The 25,915-nt window shown below is 39.5% G+C and overlaps 1 protein-coding gene across 1 annotated transcript in view; it reads right to left on the bottom strand.

Moving 5' to 3' along the window:
* FMNL3 (formin like 3) overlaps positions 1–25,915 on the bottom strand; it is a 1,635,345-nt gene that overhangs the window by 721,912 nt on the left and 887,518 nt on the right. Inside the window, exons 10-11 of the mRNA XM_044082195.1 lie at positions 22,358–22,432; positions 4,106–4,216 (exon numbers count right to left, since the gene is read on the bottom strand). Coding sequence (XP_043938130.1) covers positions 4,106–4,216; positions 22,358–22,432 — 186 coding nt within the window. The remainder of the gene's footprint in view (positions 1–4,105; positions 4,217–22,357; positions 22,433–25,915) is intronic.

The raw sequence follows: 25,915 nt of genomic DNA, 5'->3' as shown, positions 1-25,915 counted from the left end.
TTCTGACAGCATGAGTCACACTTCTTGAAGCCTGAGACCTTAGTGTCCTTCGACATAACTGTGTCGATGAAACACCAGTAACACACTCACACACAAAAAAACTCAGTCCAACAAATTAAATTAATTAAATTAAACAGGGATAACAGACGGTCACACACAAAAAATCCCTGACAGGAAAAATTTAGGGAGGGGAAGGCCTAAGGCCTAACTAGGAGTAAGGGAATATTTACTCAAAAAGAAGGGAACACTGACAGGAATAGGGTTAAAGTGAGTCGGTAATTAACAAAAAATAATATTTATATATATAAAGTTAAAGGGGGTAGACAAAAAGTCTCTAAAAAGTTCACTTACCTAGAGCTGGTAAAAGAAGGCACCTCGTTAGCGAAGCGGCAAATGAGATCCGAGTAATCTCCGCCTTGCATCATAGGATATAGGGTTGCCTCGAGCTGGTAAAATTAGCTCTCGAGCTTAGCAAGTGCCGAGTTGGAGCCGAGGATCGGCTCCGAACCCATCCAGCAAGAATGAAGGCGAGATTGACAACTTAACATTAGCCCTGATAGCAAAGATAGAAGTATAGACCTTCTTACCTAATCTTTCCAAAATTTTACTTTCCTTATCAGAAGGAAGCAGTTTAGTAGAGAGAGATAGCCATGAAGATTTATCTGAAGTAATGGAAACCACAGTTGGGTCAGTTGAGGAGCATTTAAAAAAAAACTTGCAGTCCTCAAGGACCTTATGGAAGTGATCAGGTCTTTTAGCGGCAGCAGCTTGGGAGGCAAGGGTCTTAGATGCTGATTTAAAGGTATCTAAGAAGGCTGGCAGGACTGGAGGAACAGCTGAAGGAGCAGGGACCTCCAACAGGAATAGCTCATAATATCTCTTCTGTTCTTCTGAAATTTGAGAAGAATTCCACTTCATTTTATTACAAGTTTCCCCAAAGGAAAGATCTGCTATGGGAGAATCCCCCCTCCATTAGACTCTTTCTCTGGGGAAGCATATTCCCATGGAGAAAGGATCTGGGTGGATTATGCTAAGGACTCTTCATCTGAGGAAGACTCCTTAGAATCAGTGTCATGAATTTGGAATTCTACAGACCCTGACGGCAGCACCGGAGAGGGGGGGAGAAGGCCGGGCCAGCTATAGGAGAAGCCGAAGACAGAGGTCTTACAGCCATCAGAGCCTTTATGAAACCCTACAAAAAACATTCCAATCTGATGTTGAAGAACTGGGAACATTCCTAGTTATTTTGCCTCTTTTTAACATTCTTATCCTGTTGGGAAGAAATGGCAGACATAGGCCTTACCTCCAATATCTCTTTGGACAAAAAAGCTGCAACAGACCCAGAGTCTTCTTCAATAACTAGCTGTGGTTCCCCCAAGTCATCCAAACCAGACATATCCATAGCCTCAGACATGCTCAGATCCACACTCCTAACTGCTTCCATACTGGTACCTGCCGAGGGAGCAGACCCTACTTCTGGTCGCACCACCGGGTTTTCATCAACCTCAAAGGGTACATCAGAGGGTGTAGGCACAGCTAAAAGGATTTGGACCTAGCTTTGCTGACCTTCCTCTTTACAGATGGCTCAGAAGCACTTGCAGAACCCTTCCATAAATGTCCTTAGCCAGGCGTTTGAGTCTTTGGTTTTCTAAATAGAGATTCAAGGCCAACAGGCAACTGTGCAATGTTTTTGGAATAAAGCCCTGACAAACAGAGCAGGACTGGTGGTCGTGATTAGGCCCTAAACAAAACAAGCAAAGCTTCTGACTATCTTTATGTTGAATTTGCCTTCCACACCTACACTTGCCCTTCCTGGATGACATTAACAACAACAAAAGGCAGCAGCAATATATTAAATCCCCTATGGAGTATTTATCTGAAGCTGGAAGAAGACACCAAATGCATCCAACGGCAGACCAAACTTAAGAGTCAACCTTTCCGAATGGCGGCAAAAATGTTCAGAAGATTGTACATGCGGATGTCCCCTTTATGGCTATGCCTTCGTGTGACATCCACATACAGGCAGTGCCTCTAAGCTTTTGTGTACAGACTGGACATTGGGTCGATTGGCGGAATACAACCCATATGTAAAGAATACTGCAACACTGAACATAAGGACATCACATATTCTCCCATCAGTCCCTCCCAGTCAGATCACACAAAAGGGAGCCATCCTAGCCACTCTCTTTCTTCTCCCTCCTCATTAAATCCCTCTCTTCCCTCAATATCATTCTGTATAAGGGCGACATGTATATCTACATGTCTTGCCCTTCACACTCAATCATAAAACTGGAATGACATCTCAGAAATGTCTCCGATTTGCTCCAAAACAAAGACCATGCACCCAGTTTCTCAAATACTGAAGCTGTATTGTTCAAGATCAAACATGTAAGACAAGACTTCTCCACCGTTTCATTATCAATTCTCTAAGGAGCAAACAAGAGACAGATAACCACTTTTAATACCATGACATCTGTCTTGTACCACTTATTACATATAAATGGAGGTCAAAATAAACTGCTGTTTAGGTCTTGGGCAATTCTCTTGTTTGTTATCCTTGGGAAGCACAGGAATAAAGTACAGGCATATTGCTACCTTAAACAAAATCTGGGTTCATTGTAATCTCAGCATAAAATAATAATAAAATACATCACAGTGAAAAAACATGAAGCAAACATGTCGCTTTATTTCATTGAGCACTCTTTAGTCTCTCAGACTATTACAGTGTAGTCAAAAAACCCACACAGCTATCAGTAAAAAAAAAAAACTCACTTCTGAAAACCTTGTACACTTTTCTAGCAAGCAAACTCACTCATACCCACCACAATTACAACCTTGGGCAAACAATGGGACATGTCACCAAAACAAATTCCACACCAATCACTCCACTATTACTCAGTCACTGGGCCAAAAAACTGGACGTCTCTTCTTCCCATCCTTACAGCCCCTCACAATCTTCAACCAGTTTAGGTCATAATTATTTTTGCACCTCAAAGAACAGACTATCTGCTAATACATTACCACTCCCTCAATCACATGATCAGCTAACAAATACATCATCCTCCTTTCAAAAAAGCCTAGGCATAGTTTCATCTTAGTCTATCAAGCATGAGACTACTATGATTAGGTACTTCTTCCGTGACTTGGGAATAAGGCAGAACTTCTCTTGCCTCCCAGTAGAACCAGAGACTTGTTTGCCACAAATCTTAGAAATACATCACGTCTCCCCTCAGACCTGATGCTATAAAGCAGTGCCCCTCAATCCCCTTCACCAAACCTGGTAGCACGTTTTTGTGTTTCAACTTCATCACCTAACAATGGATTACATCAGGGCTCAACTCTGTGTTGTAGATGAAAGAAACCTGGTTACAACCCAGATGACCACAGTTTATGTAGCAGCTCAGGTGCTGGAAGACCACTGAAAGTGGCTACTAGTGGCTTGCCCATCATGAGAGGAAACTGTGGTTCTTAGTCATCCAATTGCCAGTAACAAAATGGAGTTTTACAAGGCACCAAAAAAAATGGACAAGGCCAGGGAAATGGGCTTGGTCTGTGCAAGACCGTGATGGCATCATGTATAGGTGGTAGCGCACACACACACACAGGGAATTGGGGGGGGGGTCCTGTGGTGATAAGGGTGGCTCATTTCAGCTACTGGGGCAGGGCTAAAGATAAACTAGAAAAGTCCACATTGCTAGGATGACAGAGTGGACAAATAACCTCCATGGCTGCCTGGATGATAGCCTCTGTGGATGAATCGATGGAGCTCACCCAGCACTACAGACTGTTCAGCAGCAGGAGAATTAATAAGTTGAAGACAAATTGGGGGGGGGGGCAATGGTCCCCAAGCTGACAGCAGCAGCCCTCATGCACACAGAAAAAAAATCCAGGTAACAGTAGGATGTCATCCCTCATCAACAACTTACAACTACAGCCCTTGCAACCAGGCATAGAAGCTTATGACTTGTTGCCAGGCATACAAATACAGCAGTATTCCACTCCTCTCCAAAATGTATGACATTTGAGGAAGGTCTAAAACCCACCATTACACAATGATTACTACAAAAAGGCTAGTATGCAACTACTGGTGATCATCAGTCCTTACCTCCAAAAGCTGATCCAGCCCAAGGTTGGTGAATTCATACTGTAAGTGGACCCGGAAATTCATATCTTCTACTGAATGAACCACAATGTTTATAAACTGCATGCAAGCAACCTGTAGACAAAGGAATATTACCAGTTACTTACCAATTATGTATGTAACAAATAACACTAATAGTACAGTTAAGACCATTTGACAAGTATAATCTGTTTAGAACGGTTTACTTTAAATCACTACAGTGGGCAATGTTTAATTTGACAGCTTTCTGAAACATCTGCTTTTAACTATATACTATTGATATGAACTGTGATTGAAGTATTTGGCTTGGCACAATGCTTACACAATAACTGTTTAAATAAACATGACAAAAATTACCTATAACACTGCCTTTTAGTACAGCACATTTCATAGACATTTACTACCTTGTTAAAAGCACACTGCACACCACTGATTCTCTGTAAATGCAAATGTTGCTTACCTTCATTCTTCTTGATCCCCCCACCCGGCTACTGTACACCATACTATCACCAGCTCTTGATGGCATACCTTTCAACCTCTTAGTGCAGAAAACCTGAACAAAGCCAAAATAACTGGGGGAATAAAGGCCCAAAAATAGGAACAGGTTTTAAATAGTCCTCTTATAAACTTAGAAAGTAGCTAAATTAACAGCTTTTGTGTTACTGTACATTTTCTGAATAATATGAAGCATGAAACTCAAATGACTGGTCATTATTTATGGACTTCAATCCTTAATGATTTGCCAATCCAAAAATACTAGGAAAAAAATCTGAACAGTTGGAAGGTATGCTTGGCTGTAGTCTGCATCTGTACTCCTCAGCCATCACTGAATTTTTCTAAGCCAGTCTGAAGTACAACTACTGGCAGCCATTTTAGCAAGGGCTGTGGTTCCTTTTTTCATGCCCAAATGGCAAAACAGTTTCAAAATACAGTAGTAGTACATTGCACAAATGTACATTACAAATGGGCACAAAACAGCTAAAAGCAAACATCCTAAATATCATCACAGCTTATAACTGCACTTATCACATTAATGGGAGATAAGTACTTCTAAAAGTACTTGGTATACCTATAGATGACCAGGTGAAATATGACCAACACATTCTACAAACAGTAAAGAAAACCTACAAAAATGGTATTTCTGTATAGCGCTATCACCTCATCGGTACAGCAATAAAAACATAGCTACAACTTGCTTAATTTTGTTACTCCTACAAGCTTTCTTTGATATTCATAAATCTGCACACGAACAATGCTGTAATAAAGTTGGAAAATTAGAAGCAAACCATCATTGTAATACTCCCACTGCCTGGAACTCCAACAGGTCAACTGGCTTGAACTGTCCCACTCTCTTATGCACTCTCAACTACATAGTACCCACAGATTTATCTATAAACAGGACAACTGTCTTAACCCTAAATATCATCCAGCATTGCTCCCAAATAGAACCTTGCCCGCAGGACATGAACTTCAACTGGCCACAGCAGTTCACTGCATTCAAAATATCTCCCCAAACAAGTAGAATTCAATGCAATCACCTTGCAGTTGATAACTTAAACATATTTAAATTACAACTTAAGCAGTACTCTGCAGACTCAAGACTTTGCTTCTGCACACCTTCAGGCTAAAAGAAAATAAGTACATTTCACCAAGCAAAGCAAACAATAAAACAATCTGGTTTATGGACAATACTGACATCACATTTTTGAAAATATAACTTAATCATGAAGGATACAAACAATCCTTATCAAAAGCCAAAAAGGGTTTCCCTACAGAAGAGAGTAGGGAGCATTAAAATTCAATGAACATACGTGCCTGGCACTAAGAGCAGCATCTTCCCAAACAGAAACAGCAGAACTGCTGAATCAGCCAGTCTGAATAGTTGGCAGGCAAACCTGTTAACCATGAAATTTAAGACCTATGGAGGAGAGAGGGTTCTTCAGAAGACATAGATGCAAAACACTCTTAAGAAAAGTGTGACCATTCAAGTGCAGGTAAAGATGCAAAATCCCCTTTTAAAAAGGCTTGAGCACCCAGCTGTGCCACAGTTCGGTCTCACACAAGAATGGTTATGGATTGGTATAAAGTCTAAAGTGTTTACCTCTAAGACACAAGGTACAGGGTTTGATTCTCACCTTTGAAAGGGGAAACTGGCTAGGCTTAAAACAGCCCACAAGGGCAGCTAGCTTAGTACTTACTTATGAACCTATAAATGTTAAAAGCCAGCATCTTGTTCACAGAATAACAGAGATCCAATTAAACAGGCAACTGAGATGGGCCAGAGTCAGCTGGATGCTAAGTGAGGCAGCAGAGGATACCGCTTTGCCAACTGGAGAAACTCTAATATTTAATAGTTCACGTCAGATGACACAGTTTCAATCACCGCCAACATTTTAACCTTGATGTCAAGCAGAAGTAAAGGATCCAAGTAAACAGTCAGGTAATGGGTGGTCTGAGGTACGACAGGCTGTCACTCAAACTGAGGGGGACTACCATGACTTGTAGTGGGAGAATTTCCTGTACTATAGTAATCCAGTCTGAAACAGCACCCTTCGCAACTACCAACGAATGATGAGGTTAAACCATCTTTAATGATTAGCTGAAATATCGGACATTTCAGATATATCCATAGGTTTTCATTAACAATTTATCTACAAAGTTTCTACATATTTTTCTGTACATCTTATTTTCTTATTTGTACCCTGTGCTAGTCTGAAAATGGTCCATGTCAATCAGTGCTCTAATACCATGGATAACAAACAGATAAACAAATGGTCTTTATTCTCTGAATGTTGAAATGAAGGTCCTAAACTGGAAGAGATGGTTGAAAAGCATGAGGATGCCTTCCCTGACACACAAAGAGGATGCACCCAACCAAACTCCCTCTTCCCTGCTAAACTGAGCAGAACTTGAAATGAATAGGTTTATATTCTCAGTATTAATAATGGAAGACTCAGAGGCAGGTTTCCTGAATCCTCAAATACAGTAGGACTGGAACGGAGCTTTAGCTTAGAAAATCTGCCGACATGTTTACTTCCATGAGATGTGAACAGCTCTTAGGCGTGCTGTTCCTCTCTACGAGCCAGTGCCAGACACGCATTGCCTCTCTGTCCAGAGAGAACAAAGGGACATACTGCCCTATTTGTTCAAGTACTACACAATAGCTTATCTGAACCATGAGGAGGACTGGAAGAGGGGGATAGGGGCCTGAGGGCATTTGCAATGAATCTCCATAGTAACAGTGCCCATTATCTCTTCTGAAGGTCCTTAAACAGACCCTAAAAGATCAGGCCAAAGAGAGTTTCACCCCAGACAGATGCAGCCAGAATGGCCTGTCTGACCTTGTTAGCTAAAGAAGAAAGACTGAGCACATCATCTACAGAAACCATATTACTAACCTACTGCCCTAGCTACTGCATCAGCAAATTCAGAAATATAACAATATACTACATAAAAGCCTATTATATTCTCAGTGATAAAGGTCTCTGCCAGATTTTCCTTAATTCCAAACTCAAGCAGGTCTACAAACTTTTCCCGTGCCTTGCCAAATGGGGAGGACTAGAATTTGAATATATGAGACAAACAGCAGAGAGGCATAAGCCTCAAAATGGCAGATAAGAAAATCATCTTGCTATGCTATCTCAGGCTCTTCACTGGTGGTTAAAGTTTGAGGATGTTGTGATCTCTGGGATCTATGCTGGACAAGAGAGGTCACATTATCTCTGTCCTTGGGCCCAGGTCAGGATGTCAGTCAGCTAAGACATTAGCACTCTATGAAGTTTATGGAAAGAACGATATCTGGATGTTTGAGTACATGAATAGTACTATTAAGGACAGGCTCCATGGGAGGGGATGACCCAGGGTCTCTTCATCCTTCTTTTACAGACAATGGTTAAACCACTTCTGGGAGGAAGGCTGAAGAGTAGCATGGCCAGCCAATTATGGACTTCAGCTCAAAAGTTTCTCCAAAAACAGAAACTCACTGACATGGAAAACAGCAAGGTGAGGTCTCATTATGCTTAGCTGTCTCAGCTGTAAGGATTTTTGGATCCTCAGAATTTTTTCTGAGGACTAAAGGATTGTTGTGTAGTTGCCACCATCTCGCAACCACTATCTCCAGGAAAAGATGTCGTGCTCTTCTCCAGTACCTCAGATGCTCAATACTTCCCTGTTATAATGCTTAAAAATAAAAGCAAACCAAAGGGGGTGCCATGACCTTCAATGGTCTGTATAAGGCGTAATGCTGGTGTCCGCTAATGCTCCACAAGGTTTACTCTCACTACAATGCAAATAGCCCTCACCACTTGAGAAAGAATTGATATACATATCTTAACATTTTGGCAGATTTAATTAACTCAAATAGAGCAGAAGGATCAACAAGACACTCATCAGTTTCAAGCCAGTAAATGCTGTACAAATCAACAGGAAAAATGTTCACAGTCCTTAACCACCAAGCTTATGCTGGGAGACATAAGTTTCATAAGCACAGGAAGAGCTGATGATATGCTCAAGATGCTGTAAACTAGGAGAGATGGTGTAGACACCCTGGGCTGGGTTGCATTCTCCCATTCAAAATATCTTCTGGGAAAAAACTCTTGAGTTTTCCTGTTTTTAGCTGATGAAGGGTCTGAGCTCAACTCTTCACTAGCCAGAGGAAGCTTCCAACTCACATAGGGCATCAGGCTACTTTCCAGAGTTCAACACTGGTTTATTGGTAATCTCTCTAGCGCCTCGGCTCATGCCTTCAAGGAGAATGATTTCAAAAACATTTCTTAAGTATTTATATAATCTTAAAACAATCAAACAATTAAGCAATTAATCATTAATTTACAAAAAAACTTTCCGATTACAGTCCACATTTATACCACTAGGTGTCATTGTTCCATATTTCAATATAAAAACAGTCTCTTTATATAAAAGTCTTTGCTTAATCACTTCATCATTATTATCTACTGTTATATGTTCTAAAATTGTTGCCAACAAACCTTCTGGTTCACTATTATGATGGTCTTTAAAATGCATTGCAAGGGGACTTTCTATTTTTTTGTTCTTTATATCCCTTATATGTTCTTGGAGTCTAACTTTGAAAGCACGTTTACTTTCTCCTATATAGAATAATCCACATGGATATTTTAATGCATACACCACTGCTTCTGTATTACATGAGAACTTTCCACTTGATTTAAAGCATTTACCATTTATACGCTCAAATGTTTTACTTATATACTGGCAAGAAATGCATTTTCCACACTGGTAAGTTCCCATTGATTTCATTTCTATTTTTAAATTAACATTAGGCCTGAAATATCTAGCATGTACCAACATATCTTTAAGGTTTCTACCTCTTTTATAAGAAAATATAACATTTTTCGGAAATATTTCTAGCAAGTCCTTATATTCAAATAAAGAAGACCAATATAATTGTATTGCCTGTTTAACTTGTTCTGCTATTAAATCATACATCAGAACCATATACATTTTATCTGGCCACTTTAAATCTTGTTTTCGATCTAAATATTTACTTCCTTCTTTCCTTTTTCTCTTTCTAACCCCCTCCATATATTCTTTGTCTTCTCTTGCTCTTTTTAGAGACAATTCCACTTCTTTTACATCATAGCCTCTGCTAATAAATAACTGGGAAGTTTTTTTTAACTCTATCTCCACTTCATTAGTGTTATTGCACAATCTCATCACCCTTGTAAACTCTCCATATGGTAAAGATTTCATAAGATGTGAAGGATGGTAACTATGTCCATCCAAAAAATGTAGACTATCTTCAAATTTCCGATATATTTTAGTGGCAATTTTGCCATTCTCTTTACCTTCCAAAGTTAAATCCAAGAAATTCACTTCTTTGCCCAACTGAAAGCCATCAAATTTTAAACCAAACTGATTTTCTTGCAAATTCTTTTTAAAACTATATACTTCCTGTCTTCCTCCCTTACCCACAAAAATCAAGTCGTCAATATAACGAAAATACTTTATCACATATTTTTTAAAAAATTCCATCTGGTATAAGAACTCTAGTTCAAAAGAGTTCATCAATACATTCGCATACATAGGGGCAAAACCTGCCCCCATTGCTGTACCGTTTAGCTGATGGAACTGACCATCAAAATAAAAATTATTATTTTTAAGACAAAATTCCATTAATTCTATAATATAAAAAGACTGTGGACTATCTCCTAACGTTTTCTCCAATGCTCTTAAACCATATTCATGTCTAATACTTGTATATAAGCTTTTCACATCTGCTGTTAGCCAATACATGTCTTGTGTCCATACAATTGAAGATATTTTTTCTAAAAATTCAAAACTATCTTTAATATAAGATGTTTGTTTAATAACATATGGATATAGAAAACTATGAAGAAAAATGCCCATATTATGTAAAAAATAATTGCACGCTGATACAATGGGACGCCCTGGAGAATAATGGGCATTTTTGTGCACTTTCGGTAAACAGTAAAATAGAGCTATTTCACAATTCTGTGTCTTAAACTTCTTAGTTATATCATCCTTTGTAAAATATCCTAACCGAAATCCCTTTTGTAGTATATCAAACTGTTTTACTGCTTTTTCATACATTTTGATATCACATTTACTGTAAGTTTCACTATCATTTAGATGTTCTAAACACATTCGAACATACTGGGTATAATGCATTAGTACCACTTTATTACCTTTATCTGCTGGTTTTATTATTAATTCCTGATTATTAAAGTTTGTAAAGCCTGCCATTCCAGCTTACTCAAATTATACACAATATTGTGTTTATTAGCTTCAAAATTATTATATATTGACTCTATAGCAAAGTCAATCATTGCTGCAAAATTTCTAATACCCTCATGTAAAAATGGTGGAACAAAATGACTTTTAACCTTTACTTCAGATGTATCTAATCTACTATATGCATTATTATTAACTGTTACATCTTTTTCAGACAAACAAGAATGGAAACTATCATCAGAATCATCCATGTATTTGGATTTTATTTTTTATTTTTTGGTTGTTATCATACTTCCAGAGTTCATTTGGTAATGGAAGAATAAATGGCAGATGTCTGGTGTCAAGACTCCTTTACCTTCTTGGGTCATTCCTGCAGTGACCCACAGCTGTAAGTGGTACCCACCACAGTCACAACTGGGAAACAGTTAAAGAAGTCCATAAGCTTTTCTTTTATTTTCTTATGGGTCGCCACCTTAAAGCACCAACACTTATGGCAACAAATCATCGCACTCTTTTCAAATCAGTACAGAAACTACCAGTATGAACCTAGAACTGCAATCTGATAACTGCAGGAACACCAAAGAATTTTAGGCATCAAATTAAAGGAAAAGTTTATGCATCAACATCTGGATCAAGGCAGGGGAAGGGCTACAAAGTGGTTAAGGGTACGCAGTGGAAGAAGTATGCACACAGAGTACTGAAATTAGAAAAATTCTTGTGCCAAAATGCAAAAGGCCTCCAGTGTCAAACTGGAAATTCTCTACTATTTTGAGAAAAGCATAAACAGGACTGAGACTGTTCTAGGCAGAAGGGGCCTTGCACAATTTTATCAAGTGAGCTAGATATAATATTTTTGCAGGAGGGCTGATATTACTCCAGTCAGAATGGACTCTACATTGTTTCATTGGGTATCTTAGACAATTTTTATGTTACCAACCCTTCAAGTGACTACAGTCAAAACACTGAAGAACTGTAAAATCATTTTACACATGTTGCTTACTCAATGGAAAGAGGGCCGATGGCCTAGCCAGCAACAGTTCATTTCCATACAAAACAAAAGTTGAAAGAAAAATGACAAGCTGGTTTAATACCATGAAAAAATGCACTGGGCTCTGGAAGGAATCCTTTGAAGCTGGAAAGTATAACTGTGCTGACACAGTTCAGTGTGACAGTAGAAGTAAAAAAAATTATCATTACTGCAGGATTCATTTGTGTGTAGTGGAACTCTTAACCGGATGTAGATGCTGGCCTTAAGCCAGAACCTTAAACAGCTGGACATCATTCAGATTGAAAAGATGCACTTCTAAGCTATGGCCATTAGAAGGCAGCACAGCCACAAAACAGAGCAACTTGCACACACATGTGCAGTGGAAGAGTAAGACAAAGAAATACACCAACAAATCCTACTGTGGCATGCTAAAGATGTTATTTAATGGAAGCAAAACATACAAACCAATGCAAACTCAAATATAACAGAGGCGAACAGCATAATTCACACAATACTCAACTACTACTGAAATGCATTGACTATCAAACCACAACTGTATACACAAACTATGATCTAATAGGAATGATGGCTACAAGGCCTACTACGGACACAGAACCATGACAGCAGGTGGCGGGAAGCCTATCCTTCAGTAATGGTCCCATTCATACCAAAACCACTAGACTAAGTTGTCACAGAAGGACACTATATCCATCAAAAGGACTGCTACGGTAGGATTTAAAATGCATTCAAATACACATACACACACACACACACATTCTGGAAGAGTACAAAACAGTGCAACTTCTAGACTCTACAAAGGTGAGAGCTAATCTACAGTTCTCCCAGAAGGAATGCAGTAACGAAAGCTGCTCTTCTGCTAGACTGGACATCTAGTTTGTAATGTCTTTCAGAAAGTACATATGAATGACCAAATGGCAGCCTCACAGACACACCTCTAAAGAAAGCTGCAGTAGCAGCAGTTGACCTGGCAAGAGTGAGGCACAACTTCCCTGTAGATCGCTATGTTATATTTCAGCAGAAAAACGTGTAGTTGATTAACTGCATGGAAAGGGCCTCTCCTGTTACTGGATGCCCCGATTTCCCATTCATAAAAAAGCACACAACTAGTCAGTCAAATAAGCCTACCATAGTTGCTTGTATGCAAGTCAAACTCATGTATATGCTGAAAGGCAATGCAGACACAAAAGAAAAACACATTAAAATGCATGGGCAATTCTGCAATCACAAAACATTAACACGTACTGATTCAGGTACACACATTTCGACCATTCCACATTTCACACAGCATTCTGACTTTAAGGTCACAACATTTATTTTATTTATTTACATTTACCAGGAAATTCCGACTGGACGCAGGTCCTTTTCCAGCAGATGCCCGGGGAAAAAAGCTCCACATCATGTACATGATAAATAGAGAAACAAAGTTGCAGCAATAGTAAACAACATTACAGGTTGTTGGCTTTAATACAATAACAAGATATTGATTATCAACAGTATATACAGTAAATGTTGCAAGTTAAGATAGTTTCTTGTCATTTATAATATTAATAACAAAGCTGTCACACAAGATGTTTAAGTATGTAAAGACAACTAGCTATTTCTGACTGTGGTTAGTAGTGGCGGTAGTATAGTTGGGTTAAGAGTCTAGGTGGGGGTGTTAGCCTGGATTAGAACAAGGACAAAGCCAGTAAAAATTTAAGTGGAATTTGAGTGCAGTCTTGAAAAGGCTGCTGGAAGGTAGAGTAGTTATAGAGGGTGGAAGATTGTTCCAAAGTTTAGATATGGTACATGAAAATATGGCTTCTCCTGCTGTGTTTTTGGGTTTGATAACAGTGAGTTCATCTTTGTTGCTTGATCTTAGGGGCCTAGTGGGGTGATAGGGTTGGAGAAGGGTTTGAAGGGAAGGAATGTTAAGGGGGTGGTTAATAAGTTTATGAGCGAGGGTAAGTTGATTAAGTGAAGGAGTTGTGGGAGTTCTAGCCAGTTTAGTTTTTTAAGGGAGATGCAATGATGGCTGCGGTAGGAGGTTCCAGTGGCAAATTTAGCAATTTTGTTGCAACAAGCATCCAGCTTGTGTAGGTCTGTCTGTTTAAGGTTAGTAAGTATGGGGGATGCACAGAGTAGGGTGGAGATTCGCTGGGAATTGGCTATGGAGATTCTAGCCGCCTTGGTTAGGAATTGGCGGCTTCGATATAATGCACCAAGTTTCTTGTGAACTTTTTTTATTGTGAGATATGTGGGTGTCAAATCTAAGTTTGTTGTCTATTTCTATACCAAGTAATTTTGTGTGTTCTGATGGAGAGATGATGGTAGTGCCTTTGGCAAGAATGTTGAAGTGGGGGGTGTTTTGGGTGGCTTTGGAAGGTTGGAACAGGAGAAGTTTTGTCTTACTTGGGATGAGTAGGAGCGGAGCATTGGATAGCCAGCTTTCCACAGAAGAGAATGATTCCTATGTGATTTGTTGTAGTTCTGGTAGAGTGGGGGCAGAGCAGATGAGTAGAGTCATCTGCGTACTGTATAAGAGATGCTTGTGTGGTGGCAGTATGTAGGTTGTTAGTGAAAAGTGAGAATAGCTGAGGGCCAAGGATAGACACCTGGGGAACTCCAAGAGTAACTGGGAGGCGAGGTGATATGTTATCGTACCAAATTACTAATTGCTGGTGTCTGTGTAGATAGCTGTGGAACCAGTTGCAGGCTGATTGTGAGAAGAGGAGGTTGGTGAGAGTAGTAGCTCATGAGATACCATGTTAAAGGCCAGAAATACAGCAGTAGAGAAGAGGCCATTGTTTTTGTGATGAAGTATAGTGTTGAAGGACAGCAGAGCGGAGGTAGTGATATATGACCTGAAACCATGTTGGGTTTTGGAGAGGAGATTATTAGCTAGGAGGTAGCTGGAGACCTGGGTGTTGATACATTTTTCAAGTATCTTTGAGAGAGGGGAGAGGACAGCAATGGGGCGGTAATTGGGGAGGTCGGTGGAGGGGGTACCTTTGTGGAGGGGAATGATGTGGGATATTTTCCATATTGAGGGAACATAGCCTTCTGTTATGGAATGGTTGATTAGAATTGAAATTGGGTAGGCTAGTGTATCAGCTGAAATTTTCAAGTATTCAGAGGGGAGGTTGTCAGCAGTAAGTTTGGTGGGTTTAAGTTTTGACAATAGTCTTTATATGTTGGAGGTAGATACTGAGGTAAAGAAAAGAGGAGTCGGGGTTTAGGGTTAGGAGTTGGGGGGGCTGTTGTAGGGAAGTGTTTGTTTAGAGATGTTATAATTTCAGTGAAGTGTTTGTTGAAGGATACAGCAATACTGCTGGAGGAGGGGGGAATGGATGGCTGGGGGGTATCAACCTTCCCTGGGTAGAGGATAGTGTTAATAGTGGACCAGAATTGCTTAGGGTTGTGGTTGGTAGAGTTTAGGGTGGATTTATAGTTGAGGGATTTGTCTAATTTTATGTGCTTTTTGGCTTCTTGCACATTTCAAGGAATGACTGCCTGAGTTATTTTTCGTTAGTCGCCAGTGCTCCCAGGCCTTATCTCTGGATTTCATTAGGGTTCTGGTGGTCTTTTGTAACCATGGGGCACTCCTGGATCTGACTTTGGCATTTCTTACAGGAGCATGGGTGTTTAAGATGGAGAGGAAGGTACTGTTGAAGAAGTGGACAGCCTCATCTAGGCTAAGGTATTTTAGTGATGACCAGTTCATTTTTTGCAAGGAGGAGATGAAGGAGTTGGGGTTGAAGTTGGACTTGTTCCGTATTTGCCTGTGGATAATGGGCTTCAGACTGTTTGTGTGGTGCCGAATTAGGAAAGTGGGGGAGTGGTCACTAAGACTGTCAGGTTAGCAGCCTGCTAGGTAAGTGTGAGGGGCTTTGTTGACTAGGATCTAGTCAAGTAAGGTAGGATTGTTAGAGTTTTTGTTGATTCGGGTAGGGGATTGAATGAGCTTAGTGAAGCCATGGAGATTAAGGTGAATGATTGGGAGACTGTTATTACAAGATAGCCAGTTGATGTTAAAGTCACCAAGAATGATGGTTTCCTGGGGGTACAGATACAGTAGTCCAGCTCAGAAGATTTTCTAGGGGTGTAATATTTTGCCCTGGTGGGAAATATCATCCTATTGGCATAAATATCATCCTATTGGCATAAAGGATTTCTTCATTGTTGTAGTGAGGGGCAGATGAGTTAAGGAGTTGAATATTGAGGTGGTGTTTAAATATCAATGCTAGAGATCCCCTAATACACTACACCGACACAACACAAACCTGACAGCCAAAATGCCCACACCAAAACACAGACACCACACAATACAGACAGTCCACATTACTGAACACCATAACACCAACTCACAAAACACACACAGAAACATCAATATAAACCACACCAAGCATTCTTACACACTACTACACAAAATTACACACACAAACTAAATTTTCACAACTAAAACAAACAAGAACGTACTTGCAAATCACACACATCCCACTACTCCTCAACATCCCATAACGCCATTACCCACGTAACTTGCACATCCCATTAACCTACCCAATACCTACATAAAACAATTAAACCTATACAAAACAAATACTTACACAAACTACAGTATAAACTAATGTACTCATGTGGGGGGCTGCACCCCCCACACCCCCCTTACTTATATATACCAACTCCAAGATAGCACTACAGTGATATTTCCCAATCTTCACTGTATCACAATCTCACTGTTTAGCCTTACCAGCAAGACTTCCTGGACTCTGCTAGGCAACTGCTGCATGTGGGGAACATGGTGAAATTCTATGTCACTATTCTGGCATTTCGGCATTCTGTGCTGTCGGTCGTCTGGTGTCGTTATTGTGCTTTTCGGTTAAGTGAGCTGTCAGTCTACTGAAGTAGACCCCAATGCTACACCACCTCCTTTTTTGGACAATCTGTCTATGTGAAGGATGTTGTACTCAGGTGGAAGTATTTCCTCACTTCTGATGCGAGGTTTGAGCCAGGTTTCAGTTAGGAAGAGAATATCTGGGGAATATATGCTTAAGCTGGCATGTAGTTCTTGGATTTTATACTGCATATGCTTCTGATGTTTAGGGACATTATAAGTAGGTCTGTTTTCTTGTTGTCTAGGAGTTGAGTTGTGGGGGGGGGGGGTTGCTTGGACTAGGGTTTGTGGTTGGGTTGGATTTGGAAGGACCAGGGTTTGGATGGATGTCTCCAACGAGGGCTAGTTTATAGAGTGTGTTTAGGATATGTTTTATATACATAGTAAATTGCTTATGGTATATCATAGGGATATTTTATTTTTGAGTGTGTTAGGTGTTTGGTAACGGAGTGTCGGTATTGGGAGGATGGGTTTGGTGACAAGGATTGTGTAGTTATAGTGTAAATGCTTGAGGGAAGGTGTTGAGAGAGTACAGTGGAAGTTGTTGGGGCATGTGACTGTGGAGAATTGGCAGGATGTAATGTGAGCTAGAACTACGCAGGTTAGGATTGTTATTATATTGGGTAGTAGCATGACTGTGTTGGATGTAGGGAGGGGGTGAGTAGTGGTGTAGCCTAATTGCTGGCAATTAGGGGTGGGGTTAAGGCTAAGAATACATGTAGAGGTACTGGGGGTGGGTGAGAATAGGGGCAGGGAGGGGAGCGGAATGAGAGTAGTGAACTGAGCGGTCTAGAACCCCCCAAACTAAAGATTGCAGGGTAAGTGTCTAAATAGCCAAATTGTTAGGAGTTATTAGAATCTAGTAGGGAAAAAAAACAATCTATAGACCTGACTTCAGTTGTGTCCTTTCTGGTAGATACGTAGTGTGAAGCAGACAAAAAGTAGCAGTTTAAGTACCTTTTTGCCTCTATTTTACAAGTGGGCAATTCCAGTGCATCTACTGGGTTACCCTTTTTTCGCTTAGAGCTTTACCTTGGTTTATTGATAACTAAAAATAAAACGTTAACTGAGGAATGTATTTACAGCAAATGGGGGTGGGGGTGCAGCTGCTGTCCCTAGCTGTGGGTAGAGTCAGTTATTTCTGCTTTAGACCAGGTACTTTCTACAGTAGCAGACAGAGGGAAACGTAGCTAGACACCTACAGTAACTTATTTTCTTTTTAAAGCCCTTGAGTCCTTGGGGCTGATTTCTTCACTGCAGGTGCGGCCAATGGCCAAGGATTCAGCAAGTGGGGGGACTGAGAGTGAACCCATTCACAGGGACAGCGATCACTAAATGAAAAGATGGAGACAAAAACAATTATTACGTTAAGGTCTCTGAGAGGGGAATGAGAAGTGCTGTAAAAAGTAACTGAAATAATAAATTATCACCCAGGCAGGAAGGGTATTGGGTTTAAGAGTAGCAGCACGTTACACTATTTACACAGGTACAAAGTGTGTAGTAAAAAAGGCTCAGGCAACTGTTATGCATTCGCATATGAAGCCCTTGACATAAAAAAAAAAACTTTACTTAGTGATATACCAGATAACTTGGGTAGCCCATGAATTTAAAGACAGTTCTATCACAGATAAAGCAGTAGTAAACTATCACAGCAATTGTATATAACAGTACTCAAATATCGTAACGCAGACATTTGCATATCTACATTGCTCCACTATTCCAGTTTAATCTTAAATGGCTTTTGATTCCTGCTCTTGCATTGGTTCAACTGTACAGCCAATGAGTGATGGGGAGAAAGACACCTTCTGTAGCTTCCATGGGTCAAAATGGACCTGTAGCAGACAGACAGACAGACTTTAAAAAGCCACTGGATAATCGGTACTGTCTTACTGAGCAGTCAAGAGTCAGTAAAAACTTCTTCAACCAAAGTAGCAAGTGAATGAACACGGACTTGAATTGTCTCTGCTCCAGTTATCTCATTTCAATCAGGAACTGCAAGAATGAGCTTGTAGTCTAGCTTGTAGTGCAAGCCATCTCACAGGCTAAAAAAATGATGTACAGCATGTCTTTCAACAGAGGATTGGGTCAGACATCAGAACTACAGCTGGTCATGAGCTGCTCTGACTATGCAAACCCTGCTTCTGATACAGTGACATTGTTGGTGCTGGTGGCTTTGCTGCTTGCTTCCAATCCAAGCCCCATCACTTTCTTTCTGCTGCAGCTGCTGACTGTTTTTGCTTCTTCAACTTGACTGTTGCTGAATCTGACACGTGTTGCTGGGCACTAGAGGTGCACTGCACAGATTCAATCATCAGTTAAAGGACAGGTAGCTCTCGCCTGTCTGGCGCATGACTGCAGATACACATTTCAGAATACATCTGAACTTTCTTGGGCATGACTGTTCACTTTACCAATAGTGATAATATTTAAGTTTAAAAGTACAAGGGTTTATAGCAGGGCACAGTTTGAATGAATGCTTGGCTTTTGACTTCTGTTTAATCAAATTTGAACTTGGTAAATAGATGAGGGTCACAAAAAATCTGTGATATTTTCATTGCTCTCCAATTATCTATGCCACACAAAGTGCACGTCACGGACCTATATTGGGGCTCATAAATCCAAAAATAACAAAGGAAGAAAAGCAAATACAAGGTATCAGTATCTTTAGGAACAGTTTTTATTTTTACTAGCAGGACACTAGGTATAGCAGTGATCCATTCACTTTCTTTTTTACTATAATTTTATTACGATTACAATGACTGTGGGAAGGGATGCAGCAGTAGCAGATCTCAGTGCCTACTGGTAACAAGAACAGACACTTAACTACAGGGTTCTTCTCTTCCAATTAACAGCATTGCATTTTTTTCCTTTATATATTAAAAATACACAAATCTCTCTCTCGCTTTATATATATATATATATATATATATATATATATATATATATATATATATATATATATATATATATATATATATAAAATCAGAACCCAATCTGGAACTAGTGAATGCAAGAGGCTTGAAGTAAAAATTATCTTCCCATATCTACCCTTGACTTTCTTCAAAAGGAAGTATTGTCAAAAAATCATTTTCTTTTGGTAATGCCCTGACATCAGAGTGGGTTGCATGACCAGACATTTAAATTATTATACAGAATAGATCTATAGTGATATAATCTGTCAGGTCCTTTGGGTAGTCAAGCCAGTGTAATCAGGATGTTGTAAAAATACTGACACCAGCTCACCTTATCCTGGGGGTGCACGATGTCTGAGGCTGTAGCTCTTGGACTGTGGTTGTGGGGGTGGGGAAATGCCTGCCAGAGTGCAAACGTGTTTGAAAACACTCACTTGCAAATAACCAGCACACTTTCTGGTCAAGAGAAGTGTTATGAGCTGTCAACACAAATCCCTACCATATAATAACTACAACATCACAGCTTTCACGTCCCTCTCCCAATGTCTTAGGTTGTTAGGAAAAGGTGGACTGAATTGGCTGACAAGGGTCTTTAAATGTACACAACAGTGAGGATACAGACAGTTAAACCTACTTCTCCTCATCATTTCATCTGCTTTTTAAGAGATAAAAAGTCACTAGTAGGCCTTCCAAAGTATTTGTTCATATAATTAACTACACCTCCCCAAAAAAAAAAGTCATCCGAAGTATCCCAATGTATAACTGTCTCCCTCAAAAGTTATATCTTCAGAAAGTAAACAAGACTGAGGTAAACAGAATCTCAATTATATAATAAAATTCTTCTTCCTCTTGTGAGGGTAATAGGATGAAGCTCTCTTCCTTTTACCTTTCAGTATGGGTGAAGGGTCTTTCTCAACCTTAACAGGAGAGTACCTACACACAGTCTTATGCTGCCGGCTGCAAAGCAGCAAGACTCTAAAATATTCTCCATCAAACTGTTATCTACCTTTCCCTGGAGAAAATTATTTATAATCAAATCAACTGGGAAAACTAAGCTAGGAAATTAAGAGTACTGACGTTGGTGGCATCTGCTTTCCCTCCATTAAGCTTACTTCACCAGAAGTCCTTTGTCAGTTCAGGAATAAGATTCTGATTACTGTTCTTGTCTGGGAAGCTCATGAACTTTTAAGAACTGGTCCAGGCAGAGGTCTTAGTGAAGGCTGTCTGAGTTCATCTGTTAGCAGACTGATACTGATGACTCTGTGAACCTTTACTATCAGCAAGGTGTGTCCCAGGGTTGAGAGATATAGAAGGTGCCACTACTGCTTTTATGCAGCTCGAGGAGTACTTTTATTTATTCACCCCCCCCCCCATACAACTTCCTTATGTTACTTTTCTCTTCTCCCCTTCTATCTTCTCCTTTTTAAAAGTAGACAGACACCTTACCATGGCCCCTTTTCTTAGCATGTTTTACAGTTACACAAGAAGGAAGTGCTTTTAATAACTTGCAACGTTAATCAACTTTAAATAAAACTCATAAATGTGTGTGTTATGTTCTGGTATCAAACAATTTATGCACTGGATATGAAAACTTTAAGGGCAGCTTGTCTTCAAGAAGTACTGGTGAATTTGGAAGGGTAAGACCTACCCTCCTGAAGAAATTCTTTGAAGAAGCTCTAACGATCAGATGTTTGAAGCTGTAATGATGAACAGCTGCTATGAAAAGCCTTACAATTGTAAATAAGCATAGCATAGCATGAAGAAAACACTGCTGACTAACCACTGCTCTCCAGGCTGCACAGGGGATTAATTACATGATGTCCCATTGACTGGGTGACTAAGATGGAACACTGTAGTCACTACCTGATTACAGGGACCATGTGTTTTTTTTATACTCTGTAGTCCTTGACTGGTCTCAGCAGGACTGATACTTAATGTACAAGGGGTGTAATGCATGCTGTTACATCACACGTGCTACGACAGCCATATGCATGCCTTTCTGTCTCACCCCAGAGTTACTGCTAAGGTACAGGAATTCCTCCCATATCCATAAGCCTGACTTTCTGTCTCACTGAGGCGCTGGCTCATCAGGACACTACTTTGGTAAGGCAATTCCCCCCTAGGAAAGGGAAGCTTGCTTGCCCCCATTTGATCCAGACCTTATGAGGCTGTCAGATCACTACTGTTGCTGACAGAATCTCGCTGGCTCTTTACTAAAAGCCTTGTTAAAATGTAAATAAAGTTGCATCTAATGCCACTCCCCCACTCACTCCAAAAAGACTGTCATATTTGTTTGGCAAGATTTTTGTCAAAGCTGAAAAACAGACAAAGTAACATAAGAAGGCATTAAGTCAAACTGTGGTAATGTCCGATTACAAAAACATTTGAGCCTATGGTAAAATAATACTCTTCTTAGGAAAGAAACAGTATGTTCCTGATACAGAGATACACTGACCAAGAACCGGATGACTGCTATACTGTAGGCAAGCTATAATTATGTCTTTCAAAGATTCACTCCTCACTGTATGCCAAACTCCCAGTGAAGTTTTACATAGCAGAATGTTGAAATGCACACAAGAGTGCTTAAGTTCCCATTATTTGAAATGCAGTTATAATTACAACCAAAGCAAAAATTACAGACATCAGTTCAGTCATGATACCCTGCTTCACTATGCACAATGAAAATCATTTGCGATTATCCAGGAGATTCTCACCATGAAGTCGATGTTGCTGTCATCATTACTGAAATATTCCAGCAGCTTTTCAAACCGTTGCTTTTCTTTACAAACCTAAAATTACAGAGAACAAATTTTTATATGGAAATTTACATCACAGCAGATCTTTTGCTTATACCACACGTTGAGAACTTTTTTTCATTTTAACATGAATTCATGGAGAAGGATCGCTGCTCCTTTCCAGCCATTGCTTCTCAAGTTTCAAAGTTTCCTATTGCTAAGTGCAGTAACAGCTGCCCCACTGTAACGCAAAAGGCAGTAGCATTAAAAAAAGCTTAAAATGAAATCTTGAGTATGTGAAAAACCCACTTAAATAAATAAGCTGCAACCTTTAAATATGCAAGTTTACCTCATCTTTGTTACAACCAGCTTAAGGAGATACATAATGATCCTAAGGAAACTAAAATAAGACAATGCTGTGAAATTCAATGCTGCAATTACCATTACGTTTCAGTGACACCCATAAGTTAAAATTGCTGGCCTTGTCCAGTATAACAACTGTATGTATGCTGTGGGTAAAAACTCAACAGCCAAAATTAATTCCATCATAAACAAGCTGATACGTACATACACTCATTCTGGGCTAAATTAACAATTATGGAATGAGGACTCCCTGACATTATCAATAAAGGTTTGACTAACCATCCATAAATCTATTTTTGTGGGAAACAGCAGCCTTGAGTCTCCATTCCCCTTAAGGAAGTTCACTTCACAGTCCTGGGACAATGAGCGCATCTCTCTCCTTAGTATAACTGTGCATTACAATAAATTTACAACTCTCTCTACTTGTGGTTATGTCAAACTTATGTACAGTTATATCTGGTAAAAATGGTTAAAAAAAATCCTCAGCATAAGGCACCCTACATGCTAAACAACTTTTTCTCTTCCTGGCCAACATACAACTCTGCTCAAGGCTGGTCTGTGTAGTAGCTCTCTGCAAATCAAATCGGACAGAGAATTCATTCTTGTACACTTTTGTAAGTACAAGACTAAAGGACAGTGCTCAGTAACTCACCGATGACCCTGATGAATTCCACCAAAAACAATGGGTCACAACAGTAAAATGTTCTCATATTTAGGTCACACATGTTAATGCTATGATCTAATACGGTCAGTATTGTTGCCAAAACCTAAAGGTTTAGCTACAGAAGCTCCTAGATCCATTTCAAATGAGTTAACATTTACATATCAAAAGGGATATTACCATAGCTGTCAAAATACAATATTAAATACTTAAGTTAAATGCCAGCTTAAAGCCAGAGTACCATGTTGTTAAGCCAATTTTTTCTACAGATTGTTAAAACAGCTTGCTAATTTGTGGTAACACAGCCTACTTTAACCAGCTTTAAATGCGTTCAAGTGAACCACATACTGAAGTAGGAAAACAAGTTAAACAGTTATGGGCCCAACACCAAATCCCTCAGACCCTGCTGTACACAGAAAAACAGTTTTAATGCCTGAAATTGTTACTAATTAGTTAACCAAAGGAATTAAAAAAAATACATTACGCAGAAGTTGTAGTTCCAATATTTCAGGTACAAAACATTACACACATAGTAGGATTGCATACCATACTACAACCAATAAAAAAAAAAGTTACTAAGTACCATGCTTTGAGAAGCAGTACACACAAACTGGGCACTTCACTGCAAGGGTAAATATATCAGTGGGAAGGTTAATCGATAATTCTACCTGCAGGATAAACATTTTTAAGCTCATCAAATTTATGCAAGGAAGAGCATTTGTGGAGAAGTCTCCATACAGAAAATATTCAAAGAGAAGTCACTGCAATAGTGAATCATAACATCCGAGTTACTGCCAGCATTTTCACCAGCAGTCGCTTTGTACGTATCAAGAGTGACAGTGGCCTGGCAGCAGTGTTTTGCAGATCTTTGGCTTCTGCACAAGACTCCCCATGTACAAGAGGGGTCACTAGGAGATTTCTTTAGTTCAAGCAAAAATATGATCTTTATATGTAATATCAGTAATCCTTCAGTGACCTTACACTAACAAAATACTACTGCTTGTAGGATGGCAAACCACCATGTAGTAAATTAATAAAATTCTGCTATTAAGTATACACATTTTCCTGGAGGAGGAGCAGAAGTAGCTTTACTTTTATGACCACTTACTGAAAATACATTAGTAATGTACTTGACCACAACCGTATTACATTTTTCATGAAGCATTACACACAGGCAGCACTGCAAGCAGTACCATATTTTATTAGGATAAAAAAAAAAAAAAACCTCCCAGAATGACAGTAGCTTTACACCATATTTTGGGCACTGTTTGTATTATCTATTAATTGCTCAATAGAAAAACGGTCTGCCACAAGCTAAAACATATGCTTCAAGGTGCTTTGGTAAACTTGCACAGTGATTTGATAAATAAATACAGTACATAACCACAGTTCAAAGAATCAAAAAAGCATATTACTGCCATACTCCCTTTAAGGTAAGTAAAATGCATACATACAACAAATCAGATAAAACTGTGTCCTGCAGATTATGATAATTTGTACATCCAGTATGCTAACAGAATGTAGTGGATGGAGTGAAAAGTACTGGTGAAATGCCATCTAATCACCAGCTGAAATGAGATCGCAAATAATGAATAATGATCAAATACTAATAATGTCACAAAATAAGTGGTTATCACAAGTGCAAAATACTTTTAAAGATGTTCTGAAGCTACATTAACAGACAGTGCAGTGCAGGCAAAGTAACATCTAGAGGAAATCTTTAACATGATTTGTTTTTCACTGAATTAGGGATGACCAGCTTCCTCTGAAATGAAAAGCTCACCTAATTTGAATATACCAGTTGTGCATATAAAACCAACTCAAGCAAATGCATTACTTGTTTCATAATGAGCCAAAAGAGATGCTGTGAAGTGTTATGAGTAGAAATACTGCTTTTTATCATTTAGTGTGAAACAATAGGCCACATCTGGAGACATGTCCAGCTGCAAGGGGTAAGGCAGCGGCAAAAAGGACCTATAAGAGCAAATGTGAAAAATGAGATTCAAAGATAATTGAGCCACAATGAGGAAAGAGTCATCAGCAAATCTGCACGTGTCTGAATTCTGCTGTGATTACCAATAGTGCTAATCAGCACTTTCCTGCAGTAATCACTGGTGGTGACCCATGCATTACAGTGGCACCGGCACCCCCTCCTCATATATCATCTCTCTCTCTCACACACAATGGACGATTACGGTCACTCAATGCCAGACATTACAGTGTTATTCTTCTTATTGTTCCAAATCTGCATCATGATTTTGGACCTGTTACTCTACTAACATTTTAAATGACTCCAAGTAAGACTTAAAAAGTCAACTTAATATTTTCTAGTGTTCCTTCTGGCTTTGTTCGGAAGTCTTCAGCAGAGCTGTTTAGAGGTACAGTGGGCCCCCTCAAATGAGAACACCTCCACTCTTCACAAATGTCCCTGATTTTGCCCTGACTTTGTTCTTCATATTTCATGGACTATTACAGTCATTCAACAATATCAGATATTAACAAGCTTTTAAGTA

This window comes from Protopterus annectens, chromosome 9.part0 (assembly GCF_019279795.1).
Source record: "Protopterus annectens isolate FY-2018-M chromosome 9.part0, PAN1.0, whole genome shotgun sequence".
Lineage (NCBI taxonomy): Eukaryota > Metazoa > Chordata > Ceratodontiformes > Protopteridae > Protopterus > Protopterus annectens.
Note: the sequence above shows the minus strand (reverse complement) of the source record. Positions and strands in the feature narration are given on the sequence as shown.